This window comes from Pteropus medius, unplaced genomic scaffold (genome assembly GCF_902729225.1).
Source record: "Pteropus medius unplaced genomic scaffold, Ma_sr-lr_union100, whole genome shotgun sequence".
NCBI classification, from domain to species: Eukaryota; Metazoa; Chordata; class Mammalia; order Chiroptera; family Pteropodidae; genus Pteropus; species Pteropus medius.
Window position 1 is genome coordinate 1 of NW_024345000.1, and position 13,507 is coordinate 13,507.

The following is a 13,507-nucleotide window of genomic DNA, read 5'->3' on the forward strand; positions in this document are numbered from 1 at the left end:
GTGGGGGTGGCGCGACGCAGAGAGTATGCAAAGCATTTCAGAGCGACTCAGGGGCTTGCCATGCAGGCTTTGAGCTGGGGCAGGGTGGGCAATCCCCGGAGACTCTCTGGAAGAGGTGGCATAGGGTCGGAGACAATACAGGGCTGCTGGGTGGGCCGGGCTTGTGCAAAGGCGGGGAGGAGTGGAGGGGTGGGGCTCACCGAACACCAGGAGCTGCACCTTGTGCTGGAAGGTGAGGTTCCCGCAGGAGCCCACGCACACGCGGGTCCCCGCCGCAGACAGCGAGGCGTTTTGCACCGAGAGGACGCTGCTTCCGGCGCCCGACTGCACGGCGCCCAGGCTGGTGTCCAGGCCCCGCCACTGCACTGAGGCGGCCCTGTGGCCCTCGCAGGCCAGGCGGCAGGTGAGCTGCCGCGACCCGCCCAAGGCCACCGCCACCACGGGCTCGCGGGGCTCCACCTCCAGGGGCCCACCTGCGGGCAGACGGCGCGCTCAGCCCCGCCCAACGCCTAGAGGCCGCTCCCCCACCCCCACCCCGCCCCGCAGGCCAGCGTCACCTCCTGAACCTCCCCAGCCTCCCCTGCTCCCTCTCATGAGCCCTGCACCCGCCCAGTCCTGGAGCCGCGCGTCAGGCCCCCGCTCCGCGCGCTCACCGCGGCCTTGTTGCAGGAGCCCCACCAAGAAGAAAAGCAGGAGGGCGAGGTCCCGCTCCATGCTAGGTCCCCTGCTCTGTCCCCCACCCTCGAGGGAGGTGTCTTAAATGGTGGTGCCCCGCCGTGACCCCGCTTCTCCGCCCCCCCCAGCTGCTCTCCGGGGGTTTCCCAAGGGGGTTTCCCGCCGTGACCCCCCGACCCTGGAGGCGACAGAGAGGCAGGGACTGGGGGCCAGAGGTGGGAGGGTCCACGCGGACCGGGCGGGAAGGTCTGGCCGGATTCCAGGCCTCACTTTCAGAGATGAGAGGATCAGAAGACAGGGTGGAGAAGGGGTGACCGTGGAGGTGCAGGGAGTGGAATCAGAACGAGGCGGCAGTGGGCGCCCCCCTCCCCGCCCCGCGCGCACCCTGTGGGCGGGACCTCGGCTGTCACTGCCTTGCGTGGCAGTGCGTGGGCGGTGTGGGGTTCTCTCCCAGGTGCCGGAGCTGAGGTCCACCAGTGCTTGGGACGTGTCACGACCTGGCCCTGCCCTTGTCTCCCCTCAGTCACACGGGCAGGCTAGGGGGAGCCAGGGGGCAGGGTGAGGGGGCAGGGGCTGACTCCATGCTCTGTTCCGCGGGGGACCTGGGTCTGGCGTCCACAGGAGAGGGCTGGGAAGGGACCTGGCCCGGCTCCCCACCGCCACAGTCGTGGGCCGGTCCTGAGAAACCGCATCTGTGGACCCACCTCCTGCATCCTCCACCCTCTCCTTGGTGTCCCCACCTGGTCTCAGTTCCCTTGTCTTCTGCTCCAGGCGGTTTTAGAAACACCCTTCCGAGCCTGCATACCCCAAGGCTGCCTGTGGCAGAAGAGAACACACCCGACTCCTCACTGTCTGGAGCCCTGGGGGTCGGGCAGCCTCAGGGCCTTTGCGTGGCTGTGCCCTCGCCCTGCTCAGAGTTCTCAGACGCCTTCCCACCGCCGCCCCCCTCTCCCATGTCACTTTGTCCTGACACACTTCCCTCGCGGCCCTTAGCGAGGTCCAGGTCGTGTAGCTGGAGTCACAAGTCCCCTGGACTAGGGGGATGCTTTCTGCTGTGGCCCCGCTGTGGCCCCAGGCCCCATCACAGCAGGCACACCGGAGGGAAAGGATGAGGGCACTCTGGTTTGCCCCCCCTTAACCTCAGGGTGCGGCCTGAGCCTCAGTTTGCCTGGAGCAGTGGGGCGATGGATTTCTGAGCACCATCACCCTGTCTGTCTGCCTCTCCTCAGCCTCTCAGAGGCAAAAGCTGAGATCCAAGAGGAGGGGCTGGGAGCAGAGGGGGGAAACTGAGGCTCAGAGGGGCTGGGAGCAGAAGAGCAGAGAGAGGCCTCACGGGGGGAGGGGAGGGCCCAGGAGCAGGAGCCCGAAGTCCCGAACCTTGGCCCCACCTCCTCCTCCGCAGTGCCGGGAAAGGCCTCACAGGAAGGTGGGCTCCAAACTGTGACCGCCACTGGCCGGAGGTACGAGCCCTTCCCGGGAAGCTGGGCCCTTAACCCGGGTGGGGGGCGGCGGGCCTAGTGAATGGGCCTCTTCCCAGCCCCTGACCCCGCTTCCTGCTGCCCTCCCAGCAGAGGCCCCTTGGCGGGCGTGACCCAGCTTTCGGCGCCCTGCCTTCCACTCGCCCACTTCAGGCTCCCAGATCTGAGCTCTGCCCGCGTGAGTGACAAGTGAACCTGCCCAGTCACGCCCACAGCGCTGGGAGAACACCAAGAACTCTGTGATCTGGAATGGGGGGGTGGTCAGTGGCGGCCCCCTGAGGACAGGGCAGATGAGTGAGTGTTTGAAGAAGGTTCTGGGCAGAGGTGGAGTCTGGCGGAGGGAGGGGGCGGCTGGAGAGAGAGAGAGGGACCGAGGGCAGGAAGAGAGCAGGGGGCCTGGGGGAAGGGTCCGGTGGAACCCAGGGTAGGGCAGAGGGACCCTGGGAGCCTGAGGCCAGCGATAGGGATGGCCTGAGCCGATTTCCCGTCCCCGAGATGTGTGGTCTTGTCCCTGGGAAGCTGAGCCCATGGGAGTCGTGGCGGGGGAGGGGGCGCTGAGGTCCTCGTTCTGCGCCCCCCGCCCCCAGCCCGGGCTTCCTGAACAGTCTGCCCTCCGATCCCCCTTCCCGGCATTGTCCCCACCCGGGAGGAAGTCCTCAGCGGCCTTGGCAGGAAGCTTTCTTCCCACAGAGGGTCCCAGCCCCCACTCCAGCACCAGACATCCTGGATCTCCGGGTGCACCTTCCCATGACAGCACCGGTCTCCGCAGGGGATGCGGGCCCAGGACGCGGGCCCAGGAAACGCCCGTTCCCTCCAGGGGCCCCCTTCACAGCCGGCTGGGCAAGCTCCCCTCACTCACACCACTGGTCAGTTGGGGCATCGTGGCTCTTTCTTAGGGATGGGCTGGCTTATTCGTGACCCCCGTCGGGTACCCCACCCAGCTGTGGCGCTGGAGGACCTCAGGCCCAGGCTGTGAGCCTGAGCGCTGCCCCCCAGGGCCATGCCCTGCCTCCGTGGGTCTCGGGGATGGTGGGAGGCTGCGCGTGGCCAATTAACAGTTAACCCCTCAGAAGGCGGGGATTGCTCCTCTAGTCCATCAGGCTTCCGATCCCCTGCCGGCCCCTGAAATCACCTGGCTGAGCTAGGCCAAGGTGGCATGGCCGGAGGGGTGACACCAGGATATCTACAACTACCGCAGAGTGCCTGTGAAGACACCGTTACTCGATAAATGTCTGTCTGTGAAGCTGAACCCAAGTTTGGCGAAACAGGTGGCGGGTGGCTGTCCCAGAGCTGTCGAAGCCGGCGGTCTGCATGCCGCACGGCCCGCAGGCTTCCCAAGGGCGTGAGATTTGTCGTGAGGAGTGTCCGGGGAAGTGGACACTTTGATATGTGACATCCAGTTCAGATAACTGGCCTCCCCGGGGGCTACGGCTCGCCCTCCACCCAGGGCGAAAGGCTCAGGCTGGCAACCCTGAGGGCGGTGGACGGGTAAGGGTGGGAGTCTCTGAGGGCGCCCAGGCCCCTCACCTGCTCCATAGGGCAGGGAGGCACGTGTTGGTGAGAGTTGATTTGGAGCCTGGGGCTAACACTGGTTAAATAAAGTACGTTGTACTTTACGTGTTATAAAACTCATTATTTTATTTGTGCCCCACATTTCCTCTTTTTTTCGATGTGGCCGCTGTGGGATTTAAGTGACCTGTTCAGCTCCGATTCCATTTCTGGCGGGCACGGGGCTCTGGCCCTGGCTGGGTTTGTGGCCCGTCTGGGGCACAGAATGGACATATTCTCTGGTCGGGTGGTGAGCTTCCCTCTCCACTTCACCCCAGGCTGTTTTAAGGGGCCGAGATGGTGGTTCTCACCTGGGGGTGAGCCTTCCCACTCCCTGCTGGACACTGGTGACGTCTAAGGGACATCCGTGGTTGCCATAACTGGGGGTGCTCCTGGCATCGGTGGGGGCCAGGGATGCTGCTCAACACCCAGCAATGCCCAGAGAAGTCAGGCCCAAATGCCAGCTGGGAACGTCGAAGGTTGGGAACCCCCGGCTGGTGGAGGGCTTGGAAGAATCAGGTCCGCCTGACTGTAGCAGGGGAGCGGCTGGAGGTCACCATCAGCACCCAGGCCAGACTCCTCAGGGAAGTTCTCTGCCCAGGGAGCTTCTTTCAAGCGGAGGGTCTCCACCAGGGGCTTGGGCAGCTTCGAGCCTGGCACCCAGGACTGGGTGATGAGATGGGGCCAATCTCTGAGCCAATCAAGGTGGAATTGGGGGTGCTTCTGCAGGGAGGGTGGGGAAACGGGGTTGCAGGACTGTGCCTGACTGTCTAGAGAAGGGGCCTGGGTGGACTGGGCTGGGTTTGGGGGTCCTGGGTAGGGAATGGGGCCCAGGTTCAGCTTCTAAGGCAGAGACTGGCAGCCTCGGCTTGTCCAGATGGGCGGTGGGTGCTCCGCACGGTCGGGGCGGGGACAGGGGCCGGATCCCGGGTCGGGCCGGCGCTCGGGTACTCATGGCCCCGCCATCCTTGGGGACGATCTTCTTGGCCAGCTGGACGCTGCGGTTCATCCGCTTCTTCTTGCTAGTCATGGTGCCCCGGCCGCCGCACCCAGCTCCGCTCGGCCCTGTGTGGTGCTCGCATCCTGCAGCCCGGCGCCGCTGGGGATGCTCCGGCCCCGGCTGCGACTCCCGCCGCGGTCGGCAAACCCGGGCCGGGGTCGGTCTCTGCGGGCGCACCGGCTCCGCCCAATGTCCCTGCAGCTTCTGCGCCCCGCGCCTGCCGGACTACAACTCCCAGCATGCCTCGGGGGCCGGGGGTCCGCGGCCCGGGGCTGCGTTTCCCACGAGGCCGCGCGCGCCGCAGGGCCTCTCTAGCCCCGAGCCTCCGACTCGCCTCTCGGGACATCTCAGCCCTGCGGGACCTGAGTCGGTAGCCCGGGGAACGTGCGTGAGGAGCTGCGCGTCCCGGGGCTTCCCGTCCACTCGTGCGAATGACGAGGACGTCGAGCTTCTTTAAAACAACTCCCCGTCCCTCAGTTCTCTAGATGCATTGCATTGTCCAGGACCAGGGACAGGGGCAGGTCACCGGGAACCCGCGAAACAGCCTGCACGGTCCTGCATCCCTGAACTCGGACGGCAGCAGCCGCTCAAGACATTGGTGTTGAATGAACGCACCAAGGAACGTCGCTGGGACCGGAGACCGAGGCCACAGTGTTCCTGCTGTCACCCCCAGGGCTTGGATCGTGACACCAGGAGTTGCTATGGCACCTCGAGTTGCTAGGGGGCTGTGATCAGGACGACGAGGGTCGTGTTGCTGCGACGGAGTCATGTTACTAAGGCGGCCAGGGTCTTATTGCCTGATTTGGGGTCAAGGTGCTAGGTAACTGGACTGGCACATCTAGGTGTGGGAGGACGTTTCTGGGGACTGACATGATGGCGCTAGAGCCCAGGGCGTGTTAAGGGGCGGTTTTGTCACGGGAGTCCCTCTGTCATTGTCTGAACAGTTGCTAGGAATGAGGGTTACTCCTGAATTCAACAGATGTTTATTGCATGCCTACCCGTGGCCAAGAGCAAGATGGACAGACCCCTGCCCGAGGAGCTCGCGCTCTAATGGGGTGGGGAACCCGTCCCTCAGCACTATGCGCAATAAGCAGGCAGCCGCGTCCCTGTAAATGTCGAGGGTCGGGCTCCCCCACTCCGCAGGGCGGCTGGTTCCCGTGGTGTAAACTCTCCTGCTATGGTTGATTTCGAGCTACCAGTGGGACATCGGCCAGCTCACGAAACCGCAGACTTAACAGCCCTCGCAAACCGCAGCTCGCCACTGTGCAACGGGTGAGCGCCCCACCGCATTAGCCGGGGATACGCACCGTGGGGCAAAGAAACGTGAGACGGGTGGGGGACTGGCAGCGTGGCGTGGAGTAAACTGGGTGATGGGAGGGAGACTCGCTCGGATGAGGAGGCTCGAGCAGAGCCGTGGGGGGGCCATGCCTCAGCACGCATCGTCCACGTGGGAAAGGGCGAGCCAGGTACAAGGTACAGTGAGCTCAAAGGTGCTGAGGCCGGAGCTGCCCGGTGGGCTCCAGAAAAGCAAGGGGGGCAGGGGGGGCTGCACCAGGGGGTGGATGAAGCCAGAGAGAGGAGAAAGGACCTTCCTAAGGAGGGCTTTGTGGGCTCCGGGGAAGGCTGCTGGGACCCCTCTCCAGCCACACCCCCGGTCCCTGAATACCAGGTCTTCCTTCCTCTGAACCTCAGTGTTCTCATCTATAAAACGGGGGACTCGGCGGATGTGCAGCTGAGTTCCCAGCAGAACAGAGAGCTGGGCCCGTCCCTGCTCCGTCCCGTGTGGGGAGCCAGCGATTTCCGGGAGAGGCAGATGGGGAGCCTGGCCGGCTCCCCGCATTCTTCTCCTCCGAGAAGAACAAGGCTTCCTTGTTCGAGGCCCTGCCGAACAAAGGGGCAGGCGGCCGTGGAGGCGCGTGAGTGTGAGTCAGGGGGCTGGCCACTGGACAAGGGACAGTTCCGAGGCCCTGGGGAAGTAGGGAGTGACAGATCTTGGCAGCTGCAAGGGCAGAGTGTGAGCTGCCCCTGGATGGGGGCAAGTTTCTCCTGTGAACACCTGGCCTGCCGCCGCTTCTGTGTCGGGGACAGGAAACAGCCGGTCGTGCAGTGCACCCAGCCTCAGGGGTGCGTTCTCACACTCCACGCTCCCCCCGCCCCCCGAACCCCAGCGGCTTTAGAAAGTGTGGTGGGAACTCAGCTCGGTGGCAGCCGCAGCCGGGACCGGGGCGCTCCTTCCCCCCTCTCTTCAGCAGATGTGTGTCGTGCACCTGCCACGGGCAAGCCACGTTCTGGACCCTCAGGACACTCGGGGGCAGTTGCAGCCGCTTGCTGCGGTGTGCGTGTGTGCACGTGTGTGCTTGCGTGCCACACGGAGGAGCTCGGGAGGAATGGAGAGCAAACAACTAAAGAATACGCCGGCTCTTCTGACGGCTTTTTTTGTCACACATGTCGGCGCCCCTCGTTTGACCCCAAACCTCCTCTGGCCCCCACCTCACTCTGATGAGAGGCCACGTGGCCAGAGCTAAGAATGGCTTCCACCCCCCAGTCCTATACCCAGGAAATAAATCCTGCCAGACCTGGGGGAGCTTAGAGCAGCTCCCTCCCCAGTCCATCCTGCCGATGAGCCCCGAGCGCGGGCCGACACCATCAGCACAGCCTGAGCACACGACCCGGCTCCGCGGCCCTCGGGAACTCCGAGATAATAAACGCGTGTGTTGTTTTAAGCAACTGCGTTCGGGGCAGTTTGTCACGCGGCGCGACAACCGAAAACCCAGTCCTGAACGGCTGGCTGCCCGCCGGTGTCCACATGCACTTCCCACCGGAGCCCCAAGAGTCACTAAGACCCTAAGAGTCACTAAGAGTCACTAAAAGAGCTCACAGTTCCAAGAGTGAGCTCTTTCTTGAGCACCCCAAACCTGCGGGTCGCATCTTCTCACCGCAACTGCACCCTGCAGGGTCTCAGGCCCAATCCTGGAGGCTGCCCCGACACCCCCAGTTCCCTCAGTCCCCATGTCAAGTCTTCCGCAAAATCTGCCGTCTCCAGTTGAGAAAGAAACGCAGAACCCACCAGCTTCTCGGCCCGCTCCTTCCCCTGCGCCTGGGTGGAGTCCGCCGTCCGCCCGCGCTCGGTGCTGGTCTCCGGGTTTCCCGCGCCGCCCACGGTCCAGTCATTCTTCCCTGAAGCCACCAGAGGGCGCGCGTGAGCCCCGAGCCCGCAGGTCCGGCTCCGCCCGCCGCCCTCCAAGGCTCCCACATCCCTGGGGGTAAAAGCCCAAGTCCTCCCGCGCCCACGGGACCCTGCACGGTCTGCCCTGTCCCCTCCCTGCTGTCACGCCTCCTTCTGGCCCCCTCACTCCTTCCGCTCCAGCCGCACAGGCTCCCGCCCCGTCCCCCCCCCGGACACACCAGGCTCCGTGTGGCCTCAGGGCCTTTGCACCTGCTGTGCCGCCCTAGCGCCATCTAAAGGAACAGCGAAACGCACTCACTTGTCCACCTGTCTCGACGAAAACGTGAAGAAGGGACTATGTGTTTTGTTCCCAGCGCCCGCCGTGCCTGGAGCGCACAGATCCAACTGGCTGGACGGATAAGCAGGGTTAGGGCTGTGACTCAGGGGGCATCGCTTATGTGGATCCCTCAGGACCCTGAGGCCTGGGGAGGCGACGTCCCTCCCTGCGTGCTGGGGCGGGAGCCTTCCGCTCTCACTCCCCATCTCGGCTCCTCTTCCATTCTTCCGATCTGCTCTCTCCTGTCCATGAAGATTGCATTAAAGCCATGCTTATTTGCATGTGCTTTCAATGAATTAACATCTCATTTACATGTCATTTACTTGGTAGTTGGGAACAGCTCTGAGCCAAAGGAGAGTCACAGAGAGAAGCTGGGAGGGACTCGTGGGCCGCAGGGGGCTGAGCTCGGTCTGGGCGATGGCCGGGCTCTGAGGTCCTCACAGCCATGCTCCACAGGCTCAGAGTGGGGAACTGAGGCAGTCAGGGCGGAGTCCCCAGTGGTCTGCAGTCCATGGCAGGCCACTGTCTCTGGGTTGGGAGCCCGGCCCTGGGTTCCGGGAACGCCCTCCACAGGGCCCCTGTCCTCCCTGTTCCTGGCTGACCTCAGTGGGGGTTCCCTGGGCTCCTGCACTTCTGGCCAGTTTCGATCAATGGGAAGAGAGACAGGTGGGGGTATTTGTCATTTCCCTCCCCAGTGAAGCTCTGGAGTGTCTGCTGCTTCTGGAAAAAAGCAAATGGCTCCTCCAATGTTGGGGATCCACAGGTGCCTGAGGGCAGAGCCCACCGTGGGCTCATTAGCTGGCCAAGGCTCGCAGGTGGAGGGAGGGTAGGTAAAGGCCCTGAGGTGGGAACTGTCTTAGTGACTCAAGGGACAGCCAGCCAGCTGACGTGGCCGGAATGGAGAGAGTGATTGAGGGGTGCGGGCAAGGGCAGAGGGGACGAGGGAGCTTTGTGTGACCCCCGAGGGCCTGGCTTTTCTCCGCGGGGCGGTAGGAATCCACCGCGGATTTTCAGCTCTCCCGGAAAGCTGAGCTGGGGTTGGAACCTGGAAGAAGCCCATGACCCTTAGCTTTGATTAAAATCGGAGTCACAGGGTCCCGGGTTCAAGTCCCGGCTCTGCCGATGAGTTACCGAGGGACCCGCGCACGTCACTTCTGCTCCCTGAGCCTCAGTTTCCCCACCTGGAAGCCACAGGCAAGGTTAGGTACGGCGCCTCCCTCGCCGAGATGCAGTGACCGTCAAACAGATGATGTCGCACGCTCGCCCTCGCATTCCTGACGTCGCTGGTTTGTGTCTTCCTCTCGTGTGTCTTGATCGGTCTGGCTAGAACTTTATCAAATTTGTTGATTATTTTAAAGAATAAGTTTTTTTATTGAGGGGAGGCTTATGCTAACTCTACCCCTAGTTTTCTATTTTATGCGTTTCCGCTGTTTTTCATCTCCTTCCTGCCACTTTTCTTCTTTGTCTAAATGTTTAAGGTGGAACCTTAGGTCATCGATTTTAAAAGATTTTTCTTCTTTTCTAATAAGAGCCTTTCAGATTCAGTCGGTGACCTTTTACATAGACTAACACGTTTCGGTTAAGAGGTTAAAGAATGCGTTAAAACTACATCGCGGAGTTGAGTGTCCGGCATGTGAATTATAACTCAATAAGGATGTTAAAAATCATAGTGTGGAAGGGCCCTACAATGCAGCAGTGAACACGGACACCGTGGAAGAGACAGGAACTCGAATTCTGTGCAGCCCGTTTCCCTGAGCCCCGCCTGGGAGCCTGGCACGGCACAGCCGGTGGTGCAGGCGAGGCCCTCACCCCACCCTAACGAACACTCGCCAGCCCCCGTGTTGCCAGCCTGGGCTCCCGGCCCTGCTCTGTGTTTGAGAGCACGTTATACACCTTCTAATACGCGGTGCTCGCTTGTTAATTTGTTGCTTATTTCTTTCTCTTCTCGAGAACATCAGCTCCTTGTCTGTCTGTCCTGTTGCGTCCCCACCAACTCAACAGAACCTAGTACACAGTCAGTGCTCAATAAATGCTTATTGGAGGGAAGAAGGAAGGAAGGAAGGCAGGAAGGAAACGGGGAAGGCTTCTTGGCCCAGAGTGGAACTTGCTGTGTGACCTGCAGCTGCAGAAATGGGGCCACGCTGGCCGTGACCTCACAGTCCCTCCTGCTACAAGGCTGTGGGTGTCGTGTTTGTGGCTCCAGCTCCCTGGGGCCGGCTCTGGCCCCGGCTGCCCAGTTCGGCCGGCTCCCAGGGGACCTGCTCTGCTGACACCGGATTCTTTCCTGGACTGTCCAGCCATTTGGCCGATACTCGATCCCGGCCTCGCTCCTAGGCCAGCGTCCACCAACCAGCCTGCTTGGGCCAGCGGAGGGACAAGGGGCCGTCTGTGCGGCCACCAGGAGGGTGTGGCGAGCCCAGGGCTCTGCCAACACCGGCAGAAGCCTCGAGGACTGGGGACGGCACTGGCACCCGTGGCCCAGAGCGGCTGTGGCAGTGGGGACAGCACCAGCTGTGGGTGCTGCCCAGCCCTGTGCTCCCTGCGGTCCCTCCCCTGGTCACCATGGGGACCCTCAGATGTGACCCCGCTCCACGGCTGACCACGGCGCCTCTGGGCCGGAGGGCCACAGAGTGCCAGATTCCGGAGACTGGCCTGAGGAAAACCTGTGGGTTGGCCACCTTAGGGGACGGTACGTGCTGGCTGTGGGGGAGGGGCATGGTGGTGGGACCCTTTCCGGGAGCCTCCGAGGGGTCTGCACGCTCCCCCAGTAGGGTGGGCGCAAGCATTGCGTTTCTGTGGCTCCTGCCTGCGGCCCCACCCGACGAGAATGGGCCACAGCAGTGGACGGAGCGTCCACAGGCCGTGGTGACAGATGCCAGGAAACTAGTAGACAGAGTCTGTTGGTGTACGGGTCAGTGAGCCGAGCGTTCCGACTCTGACATTAACTGCGGGGTCTCGGTTAGGGCGCCGGCCGGTGCCTCAGTTTCCCTGTCTGTAACAAGACGTCTGGAGTCGGCTCTGTGGCACTGACATTCTTGCAGAGGCCACCAAACATTGCAACCGCGACTGTGTCTCTGTGTCTGGGCCTCAGTTTCTCCACCTGCGACAGTGTGTCTCTGCGTCTGGGCCTCAGTCAACCTGCGTGCCGTAAGGCAGGAGGAGGCTACTGGCCCCGGGCCCCTCCCCATGATTCACGCTCGGCTCACAATGCCCGTCCTGCTCTCCCCTCCCTGCCGTGGAGGGTGACTGGGGGCCTGGGTGGGCGGGCTCAGGGGCCGGGCTCTAGGTTTCAGGGGACCTCACCTTGGGCTATGACCTGAGGGTTTTTGTCGCAGGCTCTGGGCCAGGCTTGTACGTCCTGCCGTCCACCGTCGGCTACATCAACCATGACTGCACCAGGGTGGCCGGCCCTGCCTACTCACTGCTCCGAAGGCCCAGCGAGGGTAAGCCTGGCCGGGGCGGGGGTGGCAGAAGGCCTCTGGGGGCCTCCGGGGCTTCCAGCCTTCGCCAGGAGCATCTCCTCCCCGATGGAGCCAGGCCCTATGGCGGGGGGCTGCTCGCCCCCCGGCTTGCTGCGTGGCCTCATCCTCTGTTTTCCCCTGAGGAACAGATTAGAAGGGGCACGGAGCGGAGGGTGGGCCCCCGTTTGCCGTCCACACTTTGCACTTTTCTTGCTGCTTGGCTGCTCCGTGCCTCGGTTTCCTCCTCTGTAAGCAGTGACAGCACGTCCTTTGCACAGCTGTCAGGACTGTGTGGGCACCGGGTCCCTGGAGCCGTTCGTTAAGCAGTAAAGGCAGCTAGGGTGCTGGGAGCCTGGCCAGGGCTCAGCAGAGCGGCCTTGGAGAGCGAGTGCCAGCCTTGGGGTCCCCACCAAGCCGAGGCTCCCAGGCCCTGCCCACCACAAGGAAAGCTCTGTCATTTGGACAGGCAGGTTGGGGGCGCCCGGTCAATGGGTGACCTCCCGGCTGGCACGCGAGCAGCGGGGGTGAGCGAGCCCCAAGTGCACGGCCACGGTCAGCTGTCACTTTTGCCATCTGCGAGTCTGCACCCTGTGCGTGGTGCCCGCAGACCCTGCCACGTTTTCTAGAGCTGCTCTGAGGTCCTGAGTGGGCCAGGGTCGGGGGCCATGTGAGGGTTTTGATTTGTGTGGACGAAGGCTTGTTGGGAGGGGGCGGCTGGCAGAGCCTCCTTCAGGACAACATGGGTTGGGATGTGCTCATCTGTCATGAACGTGCTTCACGTGTGTCCCCGGCATCATGCGTGTGCACATGCATGTTCATACGTACACCAGTGGACACTCGTTCAATCTGCTGTACATTCATACTTGCCTGTGCTTTTCCAAAGTAGCCGTCACAATCACAGTCATGGGCCCCGAGTATTAAGTTCCAGGCTCTGGGCCACCCACCCCCTCCCATGGACGGTCACACTTTTTAATGCTCTCATCCAGCTACTGAGGAAAAGGCAGCGTAGACAGCCACAGAGCTCACGGAGGCTCCGCGGTCTCAGAGCATCGCTCGAGGCACACGAGAGGCAGCTTTGAGCAGGAGGGCACAGAGCACTCGTCAGGACAAAGTCAAAGCGGAGACCCTCCGGGCCCCTGGCCAGGGCAGTCACACCTCGACAGGCTGAGGGCCATCGAGGGCGGAGAACCTTGGGGCCACCAGGAGCCCTCGGCAGGGGCAGGGGGGCAGTGGGGCCGTCGCACATGTCCCCAGCACTGGCTCCTCTTCCTCAGCACCTCCGCTGGACGCCAGCCCTGGGCCGGTTTACTTCCTGGACCCCAAAGTCACCCGGTTTGGCCGGAGCTGCACCCCTGCCTACTCCATACAGGGCCGGGGCAAGTCTCGGGGTGAGTGTCTGCCCTGTGCTGCCCCCCGGGACCCTGCCCTTTCGGGGGCTCGGCGACTCTCTGTCCCCTCCTTCCCTCCCATCCCCACGTTCTCAGAATGATGAACCCCAAGAGCTCAGAGTCGGGGCCGGGACCCTGAAGGACCCTAAATGAGCGAAGCGTGTCGGGTGACGGCGACACTGCGCTCGCGTGGTGCCACGCGGGCGGCCAGGGCTCGTCCTCAGCATCAGGAGACAGCAGGGCACAGCGGGGGGCGGTGGCAGATGCGGACGTCCCCTTCCCAGGCAGCGAGCACCTGACTTAATCACCTGATTCCAGTCTCCCATCCATCCATACTTCTCTTTCCACCTATCATCCATCTACTCATCCACTCACTGACTCATCAATTCATCCATCCATCCGTTCGCCCCTCTATCTACTCACCAACATAGCCACCTAACCACCTGTTCATCAT

General features: G+C 62.9%; 3 protein-coding genes across 3 annotated transcripts; 2 read left to right on the forward strand and 1 right to left on the reverse strand.

The window, feature by feature from the left end:
* Positions 1-29: 29 nt before the first annotated feature.
* Positions 30-745, reverse strand: LOC120610995 (mucosal addressin cell adhesion molecule 1-like; the record flags this gene model as incomplete). Its single annotated transcript, XM_039873313.1, has 2 exons — positions 654-745; positions 30-473 (listed from the first exon to the last, which is right to left on the reverse strand). Coding segments are annotated over exons 1-2 (505 nt in total), but the record flags the coding sequence as incomplete, so codon positions are not given.
* Positions 746-4,762: 4,017 nt separating this feature from the next.
* On the forward strand, positions 4,763-8,040 carry LOC120610993 (uncharacterized). Its single transcript, XM_039873311.1, has 2 exons — positions 4,763-5,973; positions 6,394-8,040. Exons 1-2 carry the CDS (start codon positions 5,879-5,881, stop codon positions 7,199-7,201), a joined length of 903 nt encoding a protein of 300 aa, XP_039729245.1. The 5' UTR covers positions 4,763-5,878; the 3' UTR covers positions 7,202-8,040.
* A 2,213-nt stretch (positions 8,041-10,253) lies between these two features.
* Positions 10,254-13,053, forward strand: LOC120610994 (outer dense fiber protein 3-like protein 2; the record flags this gene model as incomplete). Its single annotated transcript, XM_039873312.1, has 3 exons — positions 10,254-10,893; positions 11,498-11,647; positions 12,940-13,053. Coding segments are annotated over exons 1-3 (391 nt in total), but the record flags the coding sequence as incomplete, so codon positions are not given.
* Positions 13,054-13,507: the final 454 nt, after the last annotated feature.

What these genes read in the sequence shown, in the direction of transcription:
- LOC120610993 (XM_039873311.1), top strand. Translation starts at nt 5,879, where the DNA reads ATGGTTGATTTCGAGCTACCAGTGGGACATCGGCCAGCTCACGAAACC. An exon ending in AGCTCGCCACTGTGCAACGG is followed by an intron (nt 5,974 to 6,393) that starts GTGAGCGCCCCA and finishes TCTGAACCTCAG; the next exon opens with TGTTCTCATCTATAAAACGG.